The following is a 24460-nucleotide window of genomic DNA, read 5'->3' as shown; positions in this document are numbered from 1 at the left end:
CATGGATGTTAAACGATGAACTGGGAATGCAACACTCAGGCTATCTGCAGAGCATATTGAACTTTTTGAGGATTCTAGGGTCCAACAATGTTTACATCAAGGTGTTACATATCATTTATAAATCTGTGGTGGAGGGAGTAATTGTATCTGCAGGTATCTGATGAGGCAGCAGCAGCAGAGCCAGAAACTCAGAGGAACATAAAGAAGGCTGGCTCTGTCTGTTGGGGACTAGTCTGGAATATTGTGAAGTGAATCAAGGAAGACATTTGCATAAGTTTCCTAAAATAATGGAAAACACTGCACATCCTCCACACAGAACAGTGATTTCACTATGTAGTCTCTTCACTTAGAGGCCTTTTCAGGTTTGCTGCAGTGCAGGGTGGTATGGAAGGTCATCGGAGGTCACAGCTATAATCCTCTACAATCACTCCTCTCATTACTTTGCAATACTGACTGCCTGAATTTTTACTGTAACAATAAAAATGATTTTTGCAAATTAATACACTAGAATTCAATTGAATTGTATATTTGAAATATGTGGAAATATGAGTAAATGTAGTTAATGCAGTGATGATGTGTGATGTTCTGTCCAAAATCCCATCATTATGTCAGGATTGTCGTGAGTATGGAAGAGGGAAAGCTGGCTATGTTTGAAATTCATTGGCTGTCACAAAATACATTTCCATTTACTAAACAAAGTAACCTTCAACAAACTCAAAATACTACATTTATAAAGTGCAATTCTAGTCTTGTTAAGCATTTTTGTCCCACAGGCCAAATTCACCTATTGATGAACACAGTCATGCAGCTCTTTTTTAGTCTAACCAGTATATATTTAATGACTTTTTTTTTCTTTTAATCACTCACATTCACACATTCATGAACACATCAGGGACGATATGGAGTTATTTCGATATGGATTCGTATTGGCAGATGACTGTTTTCTTCACCTCCCGAGGCACTTGTGTGTTTTTTATGTAAAAATAACTGGAAAGGGTTACAAGTGTGACAGGACAATCGAAATATACTAATTTGGGTGTAAGTTGGAAACAGATTTCACTTTTTGCTCTACGGATTGACAGGAATGAATGTTCAAATGTTTTGAAATCCACTTTCAGACCTTTGATACATTATTTACACTTAAGGGAGCCTTTTTTTTAACGAATTGAAACATTTTCCTGAGGCGTGAATGAAATCTCCGCGTCATGTTTTGGTCAAAATACTGATGACAAACAGAGAATAACTCAGTCTTCAACATGTCTACATCTCCATTCATAAAACCAGTTTTGGGGGGTCAAGTCAACTACTTGAGTGCATCCCTCCCCTCTGCAGGGTGGGAATCGTGTGAAATCAGTGTAAGCATCCTTAGCATTGCTGTCCATTCACTTTGAAAGGGGTTCAAGGCTGGATGAGCTCGATTGTGGGTGGCATACTGGTGACAGTTTTGCTTTTGTCGAACATTTTTTTTTTTTTACTTTTTATGCTTCAGGGAAAGCATCAGCAAATCAAAATGCAGTTACTCAGGTCAGTGGAAGCAGACTTGTACTGTACATGCGGGTGGGACTGTTGCAAAGCATTTGGCTTATTTGTGTAGTGAAGGAAATGTGATTGGTTGTTCATGATACGATAAAGGTGCATCAGAAACACCCGCGTTGAGTGCACAAGCTTCCATTTGCAGCGTTACGCTTCCCACTTCCAAGGAAGTGCAAGTGCTTTAAAAGAAAACCTGAAATACTTACCGAATACAAGATTGTCAGAGTTTTTTTTCTTTTTTATTTTTCAAGAGAGTGCACATAGACGTTTCTTTGCCATTACTATTATAGATGATTTTGTCACAAAAATTTTCCTAATTGAGCAGATTTCATTTCAAGGATCAACACAATATTTTCGTGAGATGTTTCCTCCTTTTATTGTTAATGAATAATCCGTTTCAACGAGGCTGTCTCAAGTGATTTACCTGAAGCGAATGAGGTTGGAAACAGCAATCTATACTTCGCAGTTTATTTACGTGTTTTATATTGCCACGACCCATTCAGCATGCTGATTGGCTAGCCACCTGACTCGTCTGTAAAAGTCAGACCAGCTGCCCTCAGTGTTCACTAAAGAGAAGGCCAAAAGTCAGGGGGTAAGTTGACAGAGGGAGGGGCATGCTGTCTCTTATTACGACAAGGGCAGCCAGAAACCAGGCATCTCTGTCATTCCCGTTCCTGATCCCTTTGCTTTTCCTGACCACAACATTTTAAATCTGTAGTTACCTGCACACATCTTGGGATGATAGGTGAGTGCTTCTTCCCAATGCAGCTGTGTTGCAGGTTTTAGTGCTCAAAAATGGCACATCAAATCAAATCCATCTTTATTCGTGTAGCGCTTTTTATACAAATAAAAAATGCAACACAAATCGCTTTACATAAAACAGACTGTGTTGCTTCACCTGGCACGCAGCCACCAGCCACAGGGGACTAAAGGAAACTTTTATAGATGCAGTTATCCCTTAATTGTCCATAATAAACCTCCAATAGTTCATCTATAGTTCAATAATGCTGCATCTGAATATGTCCACGTCAGCCACAGTATCCTGTGACCATTCAAACACCAGTAACATTCAGCTCAGGAAGGTTGAAATGTCTCTTTTGATGGTTCAATTAAAGCAAACGAAGGTGGCAGACAGAAGTTTAGTCTGTGGTTTTCTCTTGCTCTTCATGTAGTTTCATTACAGTGGATCATGTTATAGTTCATATTTTACTACCATCAGCTGGAGAGGTAGCAAATCCTTCTCAGTGACCTATTACTCCCTGGAAAAATACCTGCCGTGCGAGTGGAAACCAGCTTTATCCTGGGGCACAAACTAATCAGTTTACTTTTTCTCTCACTGTTAATTGACATGTTTTCAGATAATACTGCTAACTTTCCCCGCGTAGACTAGATAACCTGAGTGGTAGCAGTTCTAATCTTCCATCTACGCTCTTTGACCTCACTAAAATCTTGTATATTCACAAAAAATCTATGTTTCAGCACACAAATCATTTCCTTTTCATTTAAATGTTGAGCTGCAAATGTGTTGACATGTTATCAGAATGATGGTTCAGGAATTGAACCAACCGCATGATAAAAATGCTACACAAGACACATAAGTAGTTCTTGTCACTATTTCTGCTTTTCTTCAACAGGAGCATCGTAGACAGATATACAAATAATAAGTGATCCATGTAATTTTGTAATTGTTGTCAATATGCAGCTGTAAAACCCAAAAACCAACAAAAGGAAAAGAAGAGTGGAGTTGTCAACATATCTGATTGTTAAACAACTAGATTCTGCTGTTTTAGATGGGAAGAGAAAAGTTACTTGCCTTATCAGATAATATATCTTTCTTTTAACTTTAGTTCCAAATAGATAACAAATTGATTTCTGTTGGTTTTCAAAGGATCATATTATGTCTGAGAAAGAAAAATCCTCTGATTTCTGATTTCTTTTTCATGTCATGTCACATTTAATTATTCTTGATAAAGCACAGGAACCGAAAGTAATCACAAATCAAAAAGCAGCATCTGGAGAAATGGTTGACTTGTATCAACAGTGACATTGCAAATGAGCTGCTCTTAAAGGCTGTCCGTGGTGACACTGATGACCTGTGGCTGCACTCTGTTCCTGCTGCAGCCGAAGAGCCAGCCTGCCCTCCTGTGGCGATAGCGCTTCGACAGCAGAACGTAGAGCACCGGGTTGATGCAGGGGTGCAGGTACTGGAGCAGAGTGCAAATAAAGTAGAACGTATCCCAAGCCTGCCCGTGACGATACAGCCCCAGGTACACACACAGCTCCAGCACATAACCAGGCAGCCAGCACATTGAAAAGGTGCCTGCAGCCAAGAACACCATGACAGAGGCTCTGCGGGTGTTCCTGGCGCTGGACACTGACATTACAGGGCTCTTGTGGAGAAAAAGAGCCAGGCGGACATAGTTGAAGGCGATGACCAGCATTGGAACAAAGTAGTAAAGTACAAATTGGCTTAGGACCACTTGGTAATGGTGCTCATGAATGGTTGGAAGGCAGAAGCTGAAATTTGCCAGACTCGGGTTCAGACTTTCCTTGGTGGCAAACATTCGCAGAGGCAGGCTGATGAAGAAACTTAAGGCCCAGACTAAAACAAACATGAGGACGACTAGATCCATGGTGGGCGGCCGGTACGGGTTGGTGATTATCATGGCGCGGGTCATGGACACGGCGCACAGCGAGTAGGTGCTCGCTGCCAGGCTGAAAGCGAGGAGGAACTGGTAGATCTTGCAGGAGACGTCGCCCAGAGGCCAGGAGTGGCTCACGGCGGAGTGGAGGGTGAAGGGGATGAGGATGAGGGTCAGGAAGTCCGCTAGAGTCAGGCTGAGGAGGAGGATGTCCAAGCGGTTTTTACGTAGCGTGTTGTACTTTGCAAACAATGAGAAGACCAGAATGTTGGCACATAGCCCGATGCCCATGATCACTCCACAGATACAGGCAAAAATCACCCCATAGGTATTGGGAACGGCCATCTTATCTTCAGCTTGAGACCTGTCAATTAAATAAACAGTCAGTTATTCATTCCAAGCTTTTATTATTTATTTATTTATTTATTTTATTTAGGTTTTCAATAAAGGGCTTTTCCTAATCTACTGTGACAAAAAAATATCTTTAAATATTTGGATTAAAGGTTATTTGTGGCTGAAGAAAAATGAAAAATGTACATCCATCTAAAATATTTTGGGACGAAAATGTCTTGATCTATTATAAATGTTTGTTGCGACTCTGCTTGCAAGTCAAAAACAATGTGATACCTCTAAATTAAGACACTATTTTTCTTTTTAGAGACAAATCATTACACAGTTGGTCAAAAATTTAGGCATTTTTGTCCCCAGTCAGTGAGATTTTTAAACTATGTCCCATTCCTGATTCGTGATGTACTCACCATTGTCATTCTTCAGTAGTTTCTTCAGTCAGGAGCTTTCCTTATTCTGTAGACTGGTTCATTTTTACTTCACTGATTTCTGTCTTATTGAAATGTTCTGCACAAAGACACGGTGACATCCTCTCAGTACTCTTAACAAAGTGCGATGGCTGAACGCGGATGGATGAAAGGCAAACATTACTTGGGCCACATTGATTCTGGTTGAGTGGATTTAAAGAGAAATGGCTCTGCTGCCCCGCAGTTAGGTGCTATGCACATCTGCGTTGTTTACGCAGTATCTGAGGATCTCCATGTTTCTGTGAACTAAATAGGAACATGTTTTGACATCTTGTGGTGTGGCTGAGGACTACAAATATTACAAATAATCAAAGGGCTTTTCAGTGTCTCAGGTGTAATGTTCAATAAATCAAAGTTTTCCAAGTAAAACCTAAATCTTTGGTTAGCAGTATATTCTATTAAAGGCTTTTTAAGTGTAATCTTTAACGGTACTGCATCACACAAAAAGATACAGAATTACAGCAAAGTTAAATTATTTTAAGTCTGCATTTTAATAAAAGAAGTAAAAATTACAGCAAAGTTACATTATTTTAAGTCTGCATTTTAATAAAAGAAGCAGTCATATAATTTATTATTTATTAAGATACTGTTAAATGTGCTTACAGCTCTTTACAACAACTTTACAGTGATATATAAACACGTTCATCATTGTATGTTTAAGGTTTTCATTACCTTGTGAGCAATAAATTAGAGGTGAAAATCATACTAATGTGCTAACATCTTCTATGTTGTGATTTCAGTCACATTTTGAATAATATTTCACAATAAACACCCCTAACTATCTTAAGACACTCCTCACAGAGAGGAAAAGCAGTCCATTGATTATGTTCCCAGCGCCCCCTCCATCAGGGAGTTATTCATGTTTCTCTCCATCACTTTAATTGATTTTCTCAATGCGAGCTGCAGGCTCCTGGAGTTGGCTTTATCAGGCTTTTCCACAGCGTTTATGACTCTGTGTCAGCTAATGGTCCGTGGTGTACGCTGCTGCTGTTAGCACAGGATATAGCAGACGTTGGTGCATCTACCATTATCAATATCTTCCCTTTTCACTCACAAAATGTCACGTGTTGGGTTTTATCTGTAGTAAAGCATCAACAAAGTCCTTTATTTACTTTTTTTTTTTCCACACCACCCACTTCAATGTACGTGAACGCTCATTGCATCATACACGACACATTCACCCATGAACACACACGTGGACACGTGAGGGGAGTGTACAGTATGTGTGCTCTTCAAATCAATTTTAATGTTTAGGAGAAGAAAAAAAAATTACTACATGTGCTGCAACTTAATCAGCTTTCTATTTACTGTTATTGTCGTCATTCATAGAATATCACTGAAAAATAAATGGCTAATTCACAGATTTTTGCAATCGTCATCGTTGGTTCACTCACAAATGACAAGCATTATCTTGTACATTATCCAAAGTGAAGATGTTGTTAAACCTCTTGTTTACTGGGCCTATTTTTCTGCCTCACATCTGAAATGACTTACCCAAAATAGATGGAGTACATCTTCACAAGCATAAGGATTGTATGTATAATCTTGGTCTCAAAAGAAAGCTAAGACAGGCAAGATTACCACAAAAGTGTCAAAATCCAGATATGTGTTACTCTGACGGAGTAAATTATTTTGGAACTATGTAGATAACATATTACTTTGAGCAAAAATCACCTCTGAAGAGATAGAGATAAGAGAGATAAATGGGGCTAAGCAAAGAATGTGCAGAAAATCAACGCTGAGGATGTGAGCTAGAAAGAAAAGGAATATAGGTCATAAATATGTGTAATTAAAAAGGAAAGAGGCACACAATAAGGATGCAGGCAGCAGAGGTGAAAAATGTGCAGGACTGAGGAATACCTGGGAGGGTGGAAAAGATGTGGAAAAGAAAGTGCAGGTAGTTGGAGAAGAGTGTCTGGAGTCGTTGGTGATCGGAGAGTGGCAGCGAGAGTAAAAGGTTTACAAGACGTTCTTGACATCAGCACTTCTCCGTGGGGTGGAAAAGGCTGACCAAATGAAAGGAGGCAGAGGTGGCAAAGATGGAGCTGTTCAGATTTTCAGCGGGAGTGACGAAGATGTAGGATCAAGAGCGAGGACATTGGAGGAACAGGGTTAGGTATTTTGAAGCCAACATAAGAGAGGCTAGATTGAAATGGTGAAGAAGAGGGTTTGTGAATACACTGGTAGAAGGATGATGAAGAAACAGAAGAAAAAGGTCAAGAAGAACAAAGAAAAGATACTGAAAGTGGTGAAAGCAGTTGGTTTGTGTAACAGATCGAGATGCAGAAGACGAGACATGAAAACAGACGATCCGCTGTGACGTCCTCTAAATGAAAAAGCCCAAAGACGACGACGACGACCTTATTTTAACCCCTCAAAAATCCGTTTTTTAATATGTACTGACATTGTATAGACAGAATTATTATTTTATCACCCTAAAATGTGCGTGGATTGTGAAAATAACTTTTAATTGCTATTGTCCTTTTTTCACTTCTGGTGTTCAATTCAATATGAATTTTTTTTTTTTTAAGAAAAGTAAATTACAAAATAAATGTTTGCAGATATTTGAGAGCAAAAACCTTGCGTTTCTTAAATCTGTGTTGAAATTAATTTTTTTTCTTTTCACTCACAGTCCAAAATCCAGAAATAATCCCTTTTGAAGAAAATGAAAGCACTCTGAACACAGAGTTACTCCAAAGATAAACTTTTAATTAAAAATAGTTGCTGCTGACTGATTGTCTGTGAAGTAATCCCTTCATCTGGTTTACTCAAATCGCCGCCATTAGGGCCACGTTCGGCCCGCCTCATAAACGGTCTACAGGCTGGTGCACAAAGACAGCAAGAATCACAACGACTCTAATGGCTACGATTTTAATAACTGATTAACTTGAAACATGTACAGCATTCCCTCAGTGCAAGTGCAGACTAATGAGTCTGATAACCCCTGACTCTGGCATGTTACATGAAATAAACTAGAATGTAAAATGAAGGGAGTGGGTTCGGTAAAAGCTTCCAGTAAGTTATGACTCCGTGAGCGGATGTGAAGTGGGGAAGGAAAGCAGTAGGCTATCATCAACAACAAAAAGAACAAAATCGCTAAATCCAAACTAAACCACAAAAGAAAGTGTACAGGATGTTACTAAAGTGCATAATGGAATTTAGTCAGCAGCACCGTGATACATTCACAAAATAAATACACATTTACAAAGGGAAATAAATTATGACAGAACTATATGAACAGGTGTGTTAGTTGAAGAGTTTGTCGTGACTCAAAAGTCATGATAGTCAACACATATAAAGCCAAAGCAAAGCAGATCACTCAGCATCCCTGTTTGTTAGTTGTTATACTGTACATAGGAAATGAAAATGTCCTCCTGTGCTTTATCCGTGATCACAGACGCTTAGAAATTACAATGCATGTCATGTTTTTGTAGGACATGGGCGTTACATGGGTTTTCTAAATAAATACTGACCTAAGGAGATGTTATGGTGAAACTCCGGGGGGTGTGAGGAAACAAAAATACAAACATTTTATGATACAAGCACAAGCCCAGCGCCATGAAATCAGTCTGTGTCAGTGTCTTAGTGCAGCACCATGTTAAAAGATCCTGGGGGGGGGGCTTTTCTACGTTTTTCCGTCCTTCATGGCTCCTTTGTAATGGCAGATCGCGCTCGCCTCCTCTTCTTTTCGTTCTCTCTACGCCGGCCCATCCTCACCTTTTTTTTCCTCTTGGTGGCAACTTTTAGTGGCTCGTCCTTGTAGGCCACGGCCTTGTTGGTCTCCTGGGGCAGGACAGGGCCGTCCTTGTCCAGCTTGATCCTCTCGGGGAGGTCCTTGGTGGCCCCTGGGGGCTTCTGGTGAAGAGCATTTCCAATGATGGCTTGACCCAGAGTTCTGCTCTGCACAGGTGGCGCGCGCTCGTCGGCCGTGTGCACCTCCACCAGCAGCTCGTGTAGCCACAACCGGCGCCTGAACTCCTGTATGGAGCGACCTTTGTCGTGCATCAGCTGGGCGTGGCTCACTGACCGCCTCCTTAAGGCAGCAAAGTGACAAAAAAACAGATGATTAAAGAGCAAGTGATAAAAAAAACCTCCAGTGTTGCACCCTGAAACCACTACGATATATAAACATGCTATTACAACCCTTTCTGTTTGCCTTTCCCTTTGATTTCCTTTAAATTGCCAGTGTAAAATACAGTTTGGGTTTAACCCTCGTTGGAATTTAATTTGACGCCACAGTGTTGAGTTTGTGTGTTTAGTTATTTTAAAGTGATGGCAGCTGAGATTTAGGGTCGGGCTACAGGAAATCCTATAAACAGTAGGTGGCAGCATAAACATGTCTGAGAGCTGTCACCAAGCAGAGTTCCAGACCGACCTACCAGAGAGAAATGCTTCAGTCCTTTACCTAAATGTCCAGGTAAAATGTAAGCAGAGATCTTTCAAAACAGCCCCTTTATGATAATAATTATAGAAAAAAAATCAAACTTAAGGGTCAGTTTTACTTACTTTTTTTTCTAAACTTTACGGATTATTTGTAAAAGTGACTCACGTTCTGTGAATAAGTGCCGGTTTCCCATCAAGACTGACTGGAGAGCAGAGCAAGAACACAGCCAGACTCCACTGATGAAGCAAGATTAAAGAGCACATGCTTGAGCCAAAGATCTGAAGAACACAACAACAATATCAGTTACTTGATGAATTAGTGATGAAAATCAAAATAATGATAATAATTATGATTTATAGTCAAACCAGCAATGTTCTTTTCAGTTGCTGAGTTTAACATAAAAACATCCACATGTTCTGCAAATGACATATCTTAGAAAGAAGGTTTATGCAAAATAAAAACCAGAAATTAAACTTACAGGATGGAATTATTTTTTCTTTTTTTCCCCTTCAGTGAAAATCCAATTGCAAGATCTTAAAAGATGATATTCTTGCAAAAAAAAAGCACAAAAAAATAATAATACTATTTACAAAATATAAAATTATTCAATCCAGTGCAGTTTTATCCATTCAGAACTTGCGTCCTGGTCCATTGGTGTAACTGCAGCCTTGGGAAATTCCCCTTGAATCTCCTCCATTCATTTGCCTCCCAACAGTGCGTGTTGAGCTATTTATTTCTCCCCTGTGTCCAAATTTAAAAGGGGTTAAAGATAGAAAGAGCAGCAGCCCATCAGTTGCGGAGCTGCTACTCTTCTCTGCTGTGCGGTAATCTCACGAAGAGCTACCCAGAGGCATCATCTTTGTTGGCCAGACCTGAGAGCAGAGCGAAGTTCTTCAGTCCAGCAGTGAGTGAGCCTGTGTGAGTCTGTCTGAGAGAGGAATTGAGAGAAAGTCAAGCCCCACTTTGGGCGAAGATGCATGCACCACCTCAGCCCCTATCCAGTATTAACACCCTGCCCAACCTTCCAAGTCTCCCCCCCTCTCCCTCCCCTCCGAACCCTTCACACACACCTGCTGTGGCATGAAGGTGGCGCCCATGCAGCGTACAAACCGCCACACAAGGAGCAGACTAAAGCGATACCCTTAAATAATCATGTTTTCGTCGGTCTCAAATAAATCTTATGCGATTTCAAGATTAAGTCTACCAATAACTCCACCGTGAAGAGGTCAGGTGTACATTCATATTGGTAATCATAAGTAACCAAGTGGAGCATGGACGGTTGAAAGGGAGGGTCAGACTTACTCCAAGGTAAACAGCCAGGTCTAACCACCTTCCCAGGGGAGAATGACCATAACCTCAGGCAAACCCAACCCACAGTCTCTCACTGCAAACCATTCAGTTCACCCCCACTCTCCCTCAGCAAACCATCTCACCACTGAATGGTCACAGTGGCTTCTGAGGGATCTCTGATGTTCAACTATTAAAGAGAGTAGAGAGCGTTACATTGAGGGAGCTGTATATGATTCCATCTTCAATATTTGGATGCTGAACCAGGCAATAAACCTTCACTGAAATACTGAAAGTACGATACATGCAAGTATTAAAGCTCAGAAGTCTATGAGAGGTACGTTTGGGGCAAAATTGTCTTATTTTAAGCAAAAACATCTTTGCCAATGGGGTAAAAAAAAAAATGTGTCTCTGCTAGAATCCTTAAAACCAACAAACTAGTATAAAACAGTCACATTTTTTGAAACTAGACTTTTTGATTTTCTTAGAAATGTATAGTGAGAGATAGATGAGAATGGAATGCAGGTATTTGTTTTTGTATTACAATGACTGAGTGACCTATGCCGCTAAATAATTGTGAATTGTTGGATGGTTGAAAAAAAATTAATGAAATATATCCCTTTAAGTCACAGTTTAACAGGAAATAAGGTCATTAAGGTCACATAAGGCATCAATGCCAACGGTTTGTCAAATGTGGGATTGAAAGGTCACCAGGTCCATCAAAAATCCAACTGTATTATTATTTCAATACGTCATAAATATACTAAAATACACTTCCATTTTAAATGGACAAACACAACACAAACGTATCTGAAATGCTGTACTTGTCTATTAGATAACAAATTGGACCTCATTTTGTAAGATTTGCTGAACCACCAATGTCTTTAGAAAATTCATGATTATTTGTCATTTAATTGTTGAGATATTTTAGTCTGGATCAAATGCTTGAATATACAATTAGCACGCATGGGAGTGGACTAATAGAGGTGTAGAAAAGAAAGACAGTCACACTCGAATGATAATTCTTATTTTGAAAGACATATAATCAATTTAAAGTTGTCTTCTTACAACCGTTTTTTTGGGCTTACATTCTGACGATGTCCTGATATTTTTTGAAAAAGTACCAGGATGTCAGAAGGTTCCGGCTAAAAAGCTTTCGCTTTCAGTCGGTTGTGTGCATAAAGGGTTTATTTATGTTAAAATATAATTTTTTAATTCATTTTAAAGAAATGTGTGTTCACTTATTGGAATATTTGTCTAGCTTTTCCTGCGTCCCATCACTTCGAAGAACACCCAAGCTAGGTTTAGATTCCCATCCTGGTTATGTCTGTCACTCATCAATAACGACGGCGCCAGTTTGCACAACTATTGACATCATGGCAGAGGCGACTCAAGGATAAGCATGGAAGAGGAAACAAGAGAGTTTCCGAGCAACAGTCCAAACAAGTGTCAATCTTTGTAAAAGTCTTAAATGCATGGTAAGAGATTCTTTATTGTCATTGTAGCAATGAAACGTTGTACAACAAAAGCAAGTCCTTCGGAAGATAGATATGCCAAAGTAGAATATATGGACACATGATTAAATTATATATATATATATATATATATATATATATATATATATATATATATATATATATATAAATAAATAAAAGTCACACAACCGTACAAACATACAATATTTTGCACTAAACCCATCATCGGATTTAATGTGAAAACTTGCTGTCAACGTGTAAACTTGAGACTGTAATGTCAATATTTTCATCTCTTCTGCATCAAATCATTCAGGATCAAGAGTCAGTTTTGAACTGAGCAGTTATACTTCCTGATAATAAAACCTTTTGTATAGGTGCCTTTGATGACCCTCGAGGTTTACCGTACAGATAAAAGCAGAATGCACAATAAAATACACACTATGTCGATAAAAATATAAGCAATAATAGATAATAAACAGATATTACAATGAAGATAAGTGGACAAGTATGGATAGTATGGATCTGAGCAAACATCTGTTCAGGCTCTCCCATTCAAAGAGCGAAAGAAAACAGATGAGTTTTGAGTTGATATGTAAAGTAAGTAATTGAATCAATGTTACAAAGATTAGGGGGGCGCAAGTTTCATACTGGGGGGCAGAGTGACTAAATGCTCTGGCCTTCATGGTTGAAAGGCAAGCAGAGGGGACAAGATATGAATAGATGAGTATCTGAGGTTATGGTAGGGCTGGGCGATATGGACCAAAAGTCATATCTCGATATTTTCTAGCTGAATGGCGATACTCGATATATATCGATATTTTTTCTGTGCCATAATTGGGGTTTCCCCCAAAGCATTATAGCATAGCATCTCTGTTAGCTTCATTTTTTTCTGAGACAAACCCTTAAAAAAACAGTCAGTTTTAATACAAAGCCTCGTGCCAAATGTCACACAGATACCTTTATTAACAGAGATCTGCACAATATCAAAATGTATAAAACAAATGAAATAAAAATAAACTGCCTGCATATATAGAATAAAAATACTTCTTGAATAAAATAAAACAAATATCCCTTTACTGCATAACAATTAAATTAAAATACACTGTGCAATTAATACAATGTAGACAGTAACAGGCAGACTTTTCCACTGAGGTTGACAGTTGTGCAAATAACAAAACATTTGTGCAAATCTCAAATAAAACATTCAAGTCAATTTGTCACAAAATAAGCTATATCAAAATCATAAAAAAAAACATTTTTTTTTTTAAATCGATATAAACGATATTGTCTCGTACCATATCGCGTTTGAAAATATATCGATATATATTAAAATCTCGATATATCGCCCAGCCCTAGGTTATGGGTAGGTATGCAGAAGTGGAGGAGGTCTGAAAGGTACGGAGGAACAAAGGTGTGGATGGCTTTGCAGCTGTACAGTAATATTTTGTGTTGGATACTGATTACTACTGGGATTCAGTGGAGCTGCTGCCAGACAGGTGGATGGGGTCCTGGTGAGGATTCGTGCGGCCGAATACTGAACAAGTTGGAGTTTATGAAGAGTTTTCTGAGGACATGAAAGTTTAAAGTTTGAGTATGACTTTCTTTTTTCTTTTTTTAAGTCTTTTTAAAGGCAGTTTGTTTGCTCTGCCCACAACATTATTTAGTACATCATGAACATGTGTACATGGTTCTTGAGATAGTTCATGTCCTTCACTGATCACTGTATTCACTGTAATGGGAAACATATGAAAGTTACCAATTAAAATGAAACTGATTTTACTTTTATTTGCCCGTGGGTGACATGAAGGCAGTTAAGGTCTGGTAGCACGGTGTTACAACCCAGTTAAATGTTTCTGTGACTTATTGTTGGGTCTTGAGCTGCAGACTGAGAGATGGCAGAACATATTGTGCTACATATCACTGACAAGTAATTCTCTCAAGTTTCCTCTACAGAGCCCTGTGGGTCTGTGTGCGTGGACCAAATCCAAAGGGAAAGAAACAAAAACACTTGTTGTTCATTGTTTCCTTTTCCTTGTGAAGTGCTCCAGTTCCTTGTGAAGTGCAGGAATAAAAATCTGAGTAGGGTTCATTTCTTATCTCCAAGTACAAAAACTAAAATCAGCATGTGCTGTTTTTTTAGTTTTGTTTTTCTCCTTTATGACCACAACAGCTGCTCTATATTTTGACCTACAAAATAAGAGTTCCTTTTGTGCTGCCTTTAAATTAGGACACACTTCCTTTCTTGTCAGTAGGTTCACAGAACCATCTCTCCTGACAATGAGACAATTAAGTAATAAACAAGGAATTAAAACTTGCTCAGGGCCACCAGCTCTGAGCAGCCCTACGTCTGAATTCAAATATGCAGGCAGTCCAGACACCAACTTAAAATAATACTGGTCTAAGGAAAAACAAAAAGAACTTGAACACAAAAATAAGTATTATAAGGCTTACAGCATAACCGTTTTATTTCTTTCATCTTTGATAGTCTTTCTATAATCTTTGTTTACATTAACAACGGTTGCAAGCTGAGAATTGTAAATAGGATATAGCTTTGCATGTTGAAAATTGAATGTATTTTTGTATTCTTTTTCTCCTTTCTTTCGTTTTCTTTTACTAAAAGCCTAACTAGGGACAGGAGATGGAAACTAGCAATAGCTATAATCTCTGTATGCAGAACATCAGTCACATTGGCTTGTTTGTAATGAGTGAATGTGATCACAAGTAAACCTGCATTGTCCCTATTAAATAAAATAAATTAAATTAAATTAAATTAAACATCAAGAAAATTTACAAAAAATACATTAAAAAAATCACCCAATATAGTCATGATACAATTATTTAGAAACTGTTATTGACGAAATTGGGAGTGTTTTTAATTTCAATACATAATACGTAAAATAATAGAAATTAGGATTTGCATATTATTTTATGTCAGGCATAAAAGAGGTTAATACGCTTCTGCTTCATCATTGCCTATATGTTATTTCTTTTTTAAAGAATTGGTTACCAATGTATCCTTTTTTTCTTTTTGTTGGAGGCCCCTGATTTACATTACCAGAATCAGAATCAGAAATACGTTTATTGCCAAGTCGTTTAACACACACAAGGAATTTGTTGTGGTGATTGGTGCATTGGTGATTGGTTACCAGGAAAAGGTGTCCCCACCTCCTGCCCTTCGAGCCCTAGTCGGTACAAACACGCAGACACCAAAAGAACATGCTCCAGGACTTTATTCACACTCCTTTTCTAAAACAAATTAATTTTCATACCCCTCCCCACGCCCCCTTCCACTACCACCGCCCACAGAGAATTTCAAATGAAATGTTCGACATGGCCTTATCTTTCATTGATGGGTGCTAAAAGTTGTATCTTGTACATGTGTAGAGCAGAAATATTCTGACATAAGAACTGTTTAAAACAAGTCGTTATGGGGTGCGCTCCCTGGTTTTTATTTTTATTTTTTATTATTTTTTTTAATTTTATTTTTAATTTTTATTTATTTTTATTTATTTTTTTATCTTTCTGTTAGTGTTTCCAATTACTGTTCATAAAAAATGCCTGGAGGACAGTAGGGACAGAATCATTTAAGTTTAAAGATTGAATGCATAAATGTGTAAGATGGAATACTGCTGTTCTAAATAAAAAGAGAATTTCAACAAAAAAAACAAGTCGTTATGTTAGTTTCAAATAAATACGTTCACCCTGACTGCATTTTTTTTTTAAGGAGAGAAATTAACAAGTACTGTAAATAGTTCAAATATGCCCTAAAAAAATGAGGAATGCAACACAAAATAATGTAAGACCAGGGCATAATAAGACCTGGCTGTAGGTTATATCACACATCTACTCACAATGTATCTAAATCACATTTATATGAAGCAAGAGAGGGAATTCCTCAGAATTTGGAAAAATAAACATAAGGCTGAAGAAGTCTGGTGTCACTACCCACATATTACACAATAACTTTGTGAGGAATGTGAAGAAGTTTAAAGCATGTATTAAATGTCAAACCATGATCTTTTCCGTGCTCCGGCCAAGTCGTTTTGTGCGTAGAAATCCATTTAACACTCAGTTGCAGATCACTAAAGTATACCCTGGAGGCTCTTCTGCCATGGTGCCTGAAAGACAATATCATCTACAAAAAGTAGGGACACAAAAAAACACTGTCTCAACTCCAAATGCCTTGGTAACTGATGCACAACGTACAGTTTAGTAGAAAACACTGTGACAACCCCGAAGGCCTTAAGTTATCTTTCCACAGAGTGTTGCCACTGCAGAGATTTGTTTATTATAGCGATAAAATACAATATTGCCAGCAGAGGTTATTTTCTCCTTTCTACCCCATGTCATCTCTTCAATCAAGGACTTCTTTTAAGTCAACAAACAGTCAGTCTTCATGGTTTTTCCAAACTTCCCCAGTGCCACAGTTCTTACATCAATCACTGCAGCTACTGCATTTTATTTTTATCTTCTAAATCTAGAGTTCCTAAAGCCAACTGGGTTATAAGAGGCCCCTTCTTCAACCTGATGGCCTCCTTCACCTATTTTATCTACGAGCAGGTTCTTAGGTTGCTGCCATGACAGATTCTAACAAGCTATAGACCACAGCTACATGCAGCCATTTCCACAATGGATGTACTGAATGGGGTCCATTCAGATTTTGTATTTCCTACCTCCTCTGAGACTTAGGAAAAGCTCTCTCTGAGATGGAAGCTGAAGTTTTTCCAGAGTCCAATCTCCTGTCCAAGGTGTACCCCCGCCTTTCATCCATTGACAGCTGGGATAGGCTCCAGCAGATCCCTGTGACCCTGAATATTAAAGATGAGGGTATAGATAACATATAGATGGATGAAGCCTTGTCTTTCCGAGCAGCTAGCCTTCTTGGTCTCCCAGTTATATCTGGCAGTTTCCCCTGTAATCAGATATAACTCACCTTTAGGCAGTGATTAGTTGTCAGCTCTGTTCTTCACCGTGCCAATGTTTTTAGCATATGACCACAGATCAGAGGAAACCACTATTAAGTTGATTATTTACCTTTACCCCAATGTAAATGGTACTCACTACCCAATTGTATTATGTTTGGGATGGATAGTTCAGGCTCTCCAAAGAGGTTCTTCCAATCACTCACCTCCAGCTGTGTGTGTCTTTGCCAACATTCGCTTCAGGTGGGTTTCCATTAGCTGGGGTGCAAGGTAAAACCTAAGAACCCCTTTTGTCTCCATTACAGTGTCAGACCTGCTGGGATCCACCGGAGTAGCAAACTTACTTAACCACTGTTAATGCAATAATCAAAAGACAACAGTGGTAAAAAAAAAGAAAGAAAATACAAACTAGGATGAAACAATCAACATAGAAGGACCTGAGATGGTTGCTGTGTTTCTTTTGTATACAACCCGATGTACGAATGAGGAGATGATAGGACCAGAGGTGGGTAGTAACGAGTTACATTTACTCCGTTACATTTACTTGAGTAAGTTTTGGGAAATGTTGTACTTTTAGGAGTAGTTTTGAATCATTATACTTTTTACTTTTACTTGAGTAGATTTGTGAAGAAGAAACTGTTACTCTTACTCCGCTACATTAGGCTACGTTGAGCTTGTTACTTTTCTTTTATCCCTTTTATCCATGTACGCGTCAATCTCATGACATCACTGAGTGATTCTTTGGGAAAAATTTTTGTTTTTGCATGTTTTGTTACATATACACAGACTCAAACACACACAGAGTTTCTATGAGTTCATGTTTGTTCTAGTTCTGCCTGCGGAGCCTGGTTAAAAAAGAAAAGTACAAAGGCTTGAAATGTTGTGCTACTTGTGCTTAATTTATTTTTTTATTCAGTTATTATGTTATTTATTAAAGTACTTGAATTCACTTTAAGATTATTTTAATTTAAGCTATTTTTTATTAATTTTAATTTATGTTATTATTTTATTGATTTAATTTGGCTGAAGATGATCATTTTGTACTTTTGTCTGTTTGAATGGTTGTGTTAAAAAAATAAATCAGACGTTACTCAACAGTTACTCAGTACTTGAGTAGTTTTTTCACCAAGTACTTTTTTACTTTTACTCAAGTAATTATTTGGATGATTACTTTTTACTTCTACTTGAGTCTTATTATTCTGAAGTAACAGTACTTTTACTTGAGTACAATTTTTGGCTACTCTACCCAGCTCTGGATAGGACTGATAGAAGAGGGGACATGGAGTAATGTACGCCGTTATCTCCTGCTGGCAGCATATGCTGCGAGCACCAAGTCAACACCACCTCCCCAACCAGGTTCAGGTTTTTTGTATTAGTTCCCAACTCAGGGCAGGGATTCGTCAAAGCCTAACCTGCCTATTGATATAGAGTCTTATGACACTACCTGGCCCCTTAGTTAGAAAACTACTCATTTAGGCTGCTGGGAGACTTCAGGAATGCACGGCAGTGTGGTGATAAGCACCACCACCTCATGGAAAAAAGGTTATCAGTTTATAGCTCAGCTGTAACCCATCTGTGTAGCTCTGTGTCAGAATGGGTTTTTCCTCTAAATATCCTCCCATGGTTCAAAAACATGTATGCGTCATGAAATGAGTCGAGAGGAACCAAATGCACGAGATCCATAGGTGTAATGTAGATAGGCTTGCCACCCGTCCCTTGAAATACGGAATTGTTACGTAATTGGGAATTAAAAGTTGCGTTCCGTATTGAATCAATACAGACACATATTATGCTCTTATTTATTAATGTCATAATATACAGGTGAAGGTTGGAAAATTTGAATATATTGCAAAACTTTATTCGTAGTAAATTTAACTTAAGGTGAAACAAATGTATTATTTAAATGTATTATTTCCCACTACGTTCAAAGTGAGATATTTTAAGCCTTTATTTGTTATAATTTTGGTGATTATGGCTCACAGTTTATGAAAACCCCAAATAAAAAATCTAAAAAAAAAGAATATTTTATGAAATCAATAAACAATTCAATCATCAAAATTATAACAAATAAAGGTTTAACATATATTGCTTTGCATGTAATGAGACTATGTAATATATTAGTTTCACCTTTTCAGTTGAAGTATTGAAATAAATTAACTTTTACACTATATACACCATATATTACACCATATTTTTACACAAACATAGCATAGGAGGATATTTCAGTTGCTAGTATGGTTGGCTGTCTGTACAGTCATGCAAGTTCAATGCTATTAAAGCACTTTATACTTGAAATCAAAGCATTTTGTTTTTTTTCGCATAAAATATATATATTCCTATGCAGTTTAGAAGTTTGGGGGATGTCCCTTTTTTGGCGTCTGCGCTGCTGAAATCGGGGCGTCCCTTATTTCTATTTCTGAAAGGTGGCAACCCTAAATGTAGAGTCCTTTATTGTAACAAAAAGTGTTGCTCAGGTGTAACAGGATGGAATTGGGGCGGTAATATACTGCTAATTTCGGGACTGTTGAAATACTCTTTGGAAATATAGGAGGTTAAATAAACCCTTATTTCATTTAGAAGTATTTAAAAGACACGGTTTTTGTGTATTTTAGTGTTTTGTATTGTTTTGAAGGGTGCATCTATTTATCCGTGCTCGATTGGTTTTGTCTCCACCCACAAGTAGAGACGGGAGCGCAATGTTTTCCCTCATTTCAATAAAGACACTGATACCACTTTTCCACCAAACCGGTTTCAGGGCTGGTTCTGGGCCAGTGCCGAGTTTGGAACCAGGCTTTCTGTTCCCACTGAGAACCCCAGCTATGGAAACAATAAACTGGTTCTCAGCTGGTTTGCAAGTTGAGAGGGAGTTGTGAACCAGAACCGTGGAACCGGTTTTTTGTGGGAAAGGGGTGTGAATGAGTGACACACGTACTCACGTTCTGATTATTGTCGCCCATTTCCAGTGGTTGCAGACACCAGTAAATGTTCAATAAAGGTTTTTTTTACATTAAAGTCTATAAAGTCGAGTCGTACTTCAGAAACAGCTGATGTAGCATGTAGCAGTATAAATGCGTGTACATGCACATGCGTCAGTCATACATCATGAAGACTTGAAGCAGTTCTCAAACTATGTGCATATACATCCAGTGTAAACTGTTTGAAAGCATTTTCTAAGTTCTGTATGTGAGTTTTATTGTTGAATGATTATATATTTGTTAAAAAAGGATTCCAGTAAAGACACTGGATGAGTGAAGACCCACGTACTCATGTTCTGATTATTTTCGCCCCTTTTCAGGGGTGTTACACAGGCAGGTATCCAAAAACTGAACTCAGAAAGACCTCTATCAGAAACAGAAACACATGACTGAAACACATGCAGCCATCCCAACAGACCGGCAGGCAGGAAGGGAAAGACAACACGTTGTATTGATGATACACAGGTGCAAATCATTAGGTTCATGGTATCATGGGAAGTCAAGAAAGAACTAAACACACAAGGATGCACACTTTCAAAATAAAACAGGAACGGATCACAAACAAGACCAAGACTAAAGAGCCAAGTAAAACACAAGAAATTAATCTAAAAACCTTACCCCGAACCACAACCATGACTCTGGAACAGAGTCCAAAAAGGAGTCTGGAACAGGATCTGGAACAAATTTCAGAGCAGGAACAGAATCAGAGTATGCATCAGGATCAAAGTCCGGCTCAAGATCAAAGGCAGGGTCGGGAACTGAGGCATGAAGTGGATCTGGAACTGAAGGCACTTCTTCTGTCCTCTTTTCTTCAGCTCTTCTTATTCTCATCAATTCTTGAAGCAAGATCAGAAATGCCCCCTGTGTCACCCCTATACGCCACGTTTCGAGGTTCTCGGGTTCCTCGTATTTGGCAAAGATTAAATGCATCACATCAACACAACAACCTTATACCAAAAGTCAAGCAGGGTTCTATGAGGGGAATGATTTGGGTTTGTTTTGCAGCCACAGGACACATGAGCACCATGCTAGCTTTTCGCTCAACCAGAACCACCTTTTTATTGGTAACGTTTTCTTGAGTCAAATATATGAGGCCGTCTGAACAACAGCAAAAGCGTGTCTGCAACTGAAGCAGGAAAGTCGTGAAAGAGGACAATGATCCCAAACAGAACAGCAGCTTCCAGCATGGAAGAGAAAGACAAGAACCAAGGTATCGCAATAGCCAAGTCAAGGTCCAAAGATGTTTACGATGGAGCCCTAGGAGAGGTGCACCAGCAAACCTCAAAATAAACTCCATCAACTTTGTGTAGAGGCTGGGTCAAATAATAATGTTGCAGACTGACAGCATCACACAGAAAATGATTACTTCAAGTCATTACAGCTAAATGTGGTTAAACAAGTTATTGAATCTGGGAGTGTAAGTTTTCCACTACGTCTGTATCTTGGCTGAGTTTCCGTTGTGTAATATGTAATGTGCTGTTGTTTATCTGGGCTTGTTTTACCTAAAGTTAATACCCAGTAAGGATTAGATTATTTTTTATTATACCCAATACAAAAAACAAAAAGGAAAAAATAGGCCTTACAGATTCACATGACTCTTCACATGACTGTGATTCTTTTGCAAGATGAAATAAATGAATATGGTCAATTCAAAATCATGAGTCATTTATATGGTTCCTGCATCTAACTTTTTTGCTGGATGGAATAACTTGCATTTCTCCACATTAATAAAAGCTATAAATTATCTCTATGTGCACTGATGATTAGTAGAATTACTTTAGGCCAGTCTGGAGACCAGTTGGTGGTAGATTATTTAATAGAGGGCTCAGTATTTTACAAGCAGTCATAATTCAATTCTGCAAGAGGTCCAGAAAGGGTTTGGGGCTGGGAGACCCCCCTGCTGTCTCCAAAACTCAGCTTTCTTCTGTTTCCAGAGAGTCTGCCCCAAACGTCCAACACTTTAACATTTGGTGGGGAAAAAAATACCTCATCTGATTCCTTTCTGCAAGGACTTTACCTGCAAAAAATATGAAAAAAATACCCATTTCCTGGCAGGCTCCAGCACATGGAATGGGAGCCAGGAAAGCTGCTTTTGATTCATGCTAAATTGCACTCTCAACACAGAACTGTATTCTTACCCGTTTTTCATCCTTTTAACTACATTCACACATTCATCACAAGCCCACTAAAGTTTCACATTTGCACTGTCTGGTTTCAAAAACACCATCTCATACACACTGTGCACTCAGAGAAATGATCTCATTTCATGCATAGAGTTTGGGATCTATTTTTAGATGTGTTGCATTCCCTGTACTGTCCCCCTCATTGTCCCATAAAGTCTGGCTCGCGGCCACAGGTCCAGCTTTTGTTCTGCTCTTCCATTCAGTCACTATGACTTGTAGAGGCCGTTTTATGGATGATTCTGTCCATTTAATTCCCACGCACACCAGCACCATCAGACATCCCATATTATTTTATTACTTTCACAACAACCCTTCACTTTAAATTTATTATAGCGGGGTGAAAGGCAAAGACTAAAAACAACCAAAAGCATTTTTTTTTTAATAAATTCAGTGCTGTTTCTATTGAACTAGAGGCTCAATCAGCTTATATGAAACCTCAAATGTCACATTTAACCAAATTTTAAGCAAAATCAGAGGTTTTAAAGTATATTTGATAATGACCTCTTTATAATGTATTCAGGCCTTTGATTTGTTCACATGAGAATTCCAGGTTTGTTATCCTGGAAAACCTCACTAGAAAAATGACTTTTGCAGAGTTACTTTTCCCTCTTAATGGTTTTTTAACTGCGAGTCACTGTACGCACCATTTCACTTACTTCATTTGAGGCATGCTTTATAATGTTGTATTGTGGGCAGTTGGAAGAGCTTTCTGCAGCTCATTCACACCTACCAATCATAACTGTCATCTGAGGAATGCTCTTTATTCGTCTTTAACTTCCCTGTGGTTCGGCTATTTTCAGCAGCTCTGCTCTGTTTAATTTATACGCACTGAGGGGACCGAACGATAGATTGATCCTCTTTGTTTTCTTTTCACTTGGTGGTTTGTTAGTGCTTGAAAGCTGTCTTTTGTTTTTTTTTTATTTGGGTTTTGAAATCAGAAAATCAGAAACTGATGGACGAGCAAATTTCTCAAAACGTTTTCAACTTAAATATTTTCTATTCCTTTACTGTATTATGTTTTTTTTTTAAACCACTTATTTGGCTGACGTTTTCCATTCTCTAAGAAAAACGTGGAATTCCTTCACCTGTAATGACTGACATATTTTTATATTGCAACCATGGTTGAACTCTTTCAATATTTTATCATTTATAGATGAGCACCTCTAAATATCAGCATACTGATCAGCAAAAGTGAATAAAGAACATCCCTATCCACTTGCAAACACACTATCACACCCTAGATCCTCATTCCCGTTTAATACCTGAATGTTGGAAACCACCAAAGTGGAAAAAGGAGAGTTTGGCAGTGTTTTGATATTGAGATTGAAATAAAATCTGTCTGTTGGCACATAACCACTCAGCCGAAGAAATGTGTAACCACATTATATTATGTAGTGCCACATAGGCAGTAACCTGAGGTTGCTCTTGTAGTTAAAGTCATAGCCGTGGTTCGTTTGGTTATTGTTGAGTTCGTAATTATTTAACAAAATGATTAGTCTAGTGGGGGAGTTCAAGTATGTTGGGGTCCTGGTCAGGGCCGGGGCTACAAGGGGGGGGGGGGGGGGCCCAATGGGGTCCGCTCCTGAGGCAGCCAGCCCCGCCCGGGAGATTTTTTTTTTTTATTTGTGGCACCACTTGGTTCATATTAGGTATAAAGCATTGTATAATACGTTGTGCTGAGATTTTCACACTCACAGTTAACATTAAAGAAAAAATTGCAAGTGAATCTCAATGTATTTTGGGTAAAATCATTCGTCATCAACAGCCGTCTATCAACGTCATACGTCATCATCGATCTCTTAAAGGAGACCTATTATGGCATCTAATACCTGTTTTAAACAGGCTTTGAATGTCTTAAAAACAAGCTTTTGATTTTTTTTGCCAAACAAATTAGAATTTCAGCCTCTGAGCCATGTCTGCAGCATCCCAGTGTCTAACCTCATTATCTATGCAGGAGTGGGCGGGGCTATGATAATGAGACACTGTGCTGATTGGCTGCCTGAATGACGCGATACACCCATGGATGTATTAATAAAAACTGGATGGGACTTTGAAAATGGCCGCCCATTCATTTCAATGCATTTTACTCACTCAGCGCATACGCTGAAAAAGTTCCTGACTTCCGGGTTTACTTCCGCATACAGCGGCCCATAGAGCATGCGCAGTTGAGTCACCTCCCATGATGCTCTGGGGCCTCCCATCATGCCCCGGGGCAATGCCGCGAATATTAATATAATATGTATT

General features: G+C 38.6%; 2 protein-coding genes across 2 annotated transcripts; both read right to left on the bottom strand.

Moving 5' to 3' along the window:
- Positions 1-3501: 3501 nt before the first annotated feature.
- Positions 3502-4534, bottom strand: LOC133444616 (galanin receptor 2a). Its single transcript, XM_061722478.1, has one exon. It carries the CDS (start codon positions 4518-4520, stop codon positions 3597-3599), a length of 924 nt encoding a protein of 307 aa, XP_061578462.1. The 5' UTR covers positions 4521-4534; the 3' UTR covers positions 3502-3596.
- Positions 4535-7847: 3313 nt separating this feature from the next.
- LOC133444615 (parathyroid hormone-related protein-like) lies at positions 7848-10363 on the bottom strand. The gene is made up of 3 exons (XM_061722476.1): positions 9853-10363; positions 9540-9652; positions 7848-9023 (listed from the first exon to the last, which is right to left on the bottom strand). Exons 2-3 carry the CDS (start codon positions 9635-9637, stop codon positions 8633-8635), a joined length of 489 nt encoding a protein of 162 aa, XP_061578460.1. The 5' UTR covers positions 9638-9652; positions 9853-10363; the 3' UTR covers positions 7848-8632.
- Between the last annotated feature and the right edge of the window lie 14097 nt (positions 10364-24460).

The sequence above is a fragment of the Cololabis saira genome, chromosome 5 (genome assembly GCF_033807715.1).
Source record: "Cololabis saira isolate AMF1-May2022 chromosome 5, fColSai1.1, whole genome shotgun sequence".
Lineage (NCBI taxonomy): Eukaryota > Metazoa > Chordata > Actinopteri > Beloniformes > Belonidae > Cololabis > Cololabis saira.
The sequence above is the reverse complement of the archived record's forward strand: the minus strand, read 5'-3'. Positions and strand labels throughout refer to the sequence as shown.

Excerpts from the sequence above, each read along its gene's own strand:
- LOC133444616 (XM_061722478.1), bottom strand. The coding sequence starts at position 4,520 with ATGGCCGTTCCCAATACCTATGGGGTGATTTTTGCCTGTATCTGTGGA.
- LOC133444615 (XM_061722476.1), bottom strand. The coding sequence starts at position 9,637 with ATGTGCTCTTTAATCTTGCTTCATCAGTGGAGTCTGGCTGTGTTCTTG. Across the intron at positions 9,024-9,539 it reads CCGGCACTTATTCACAGAAC|GAGGCGGTCAGTGAGCCACG; the intron begins GTGAGTCACTTT and ends TGCTGCCTTAAG.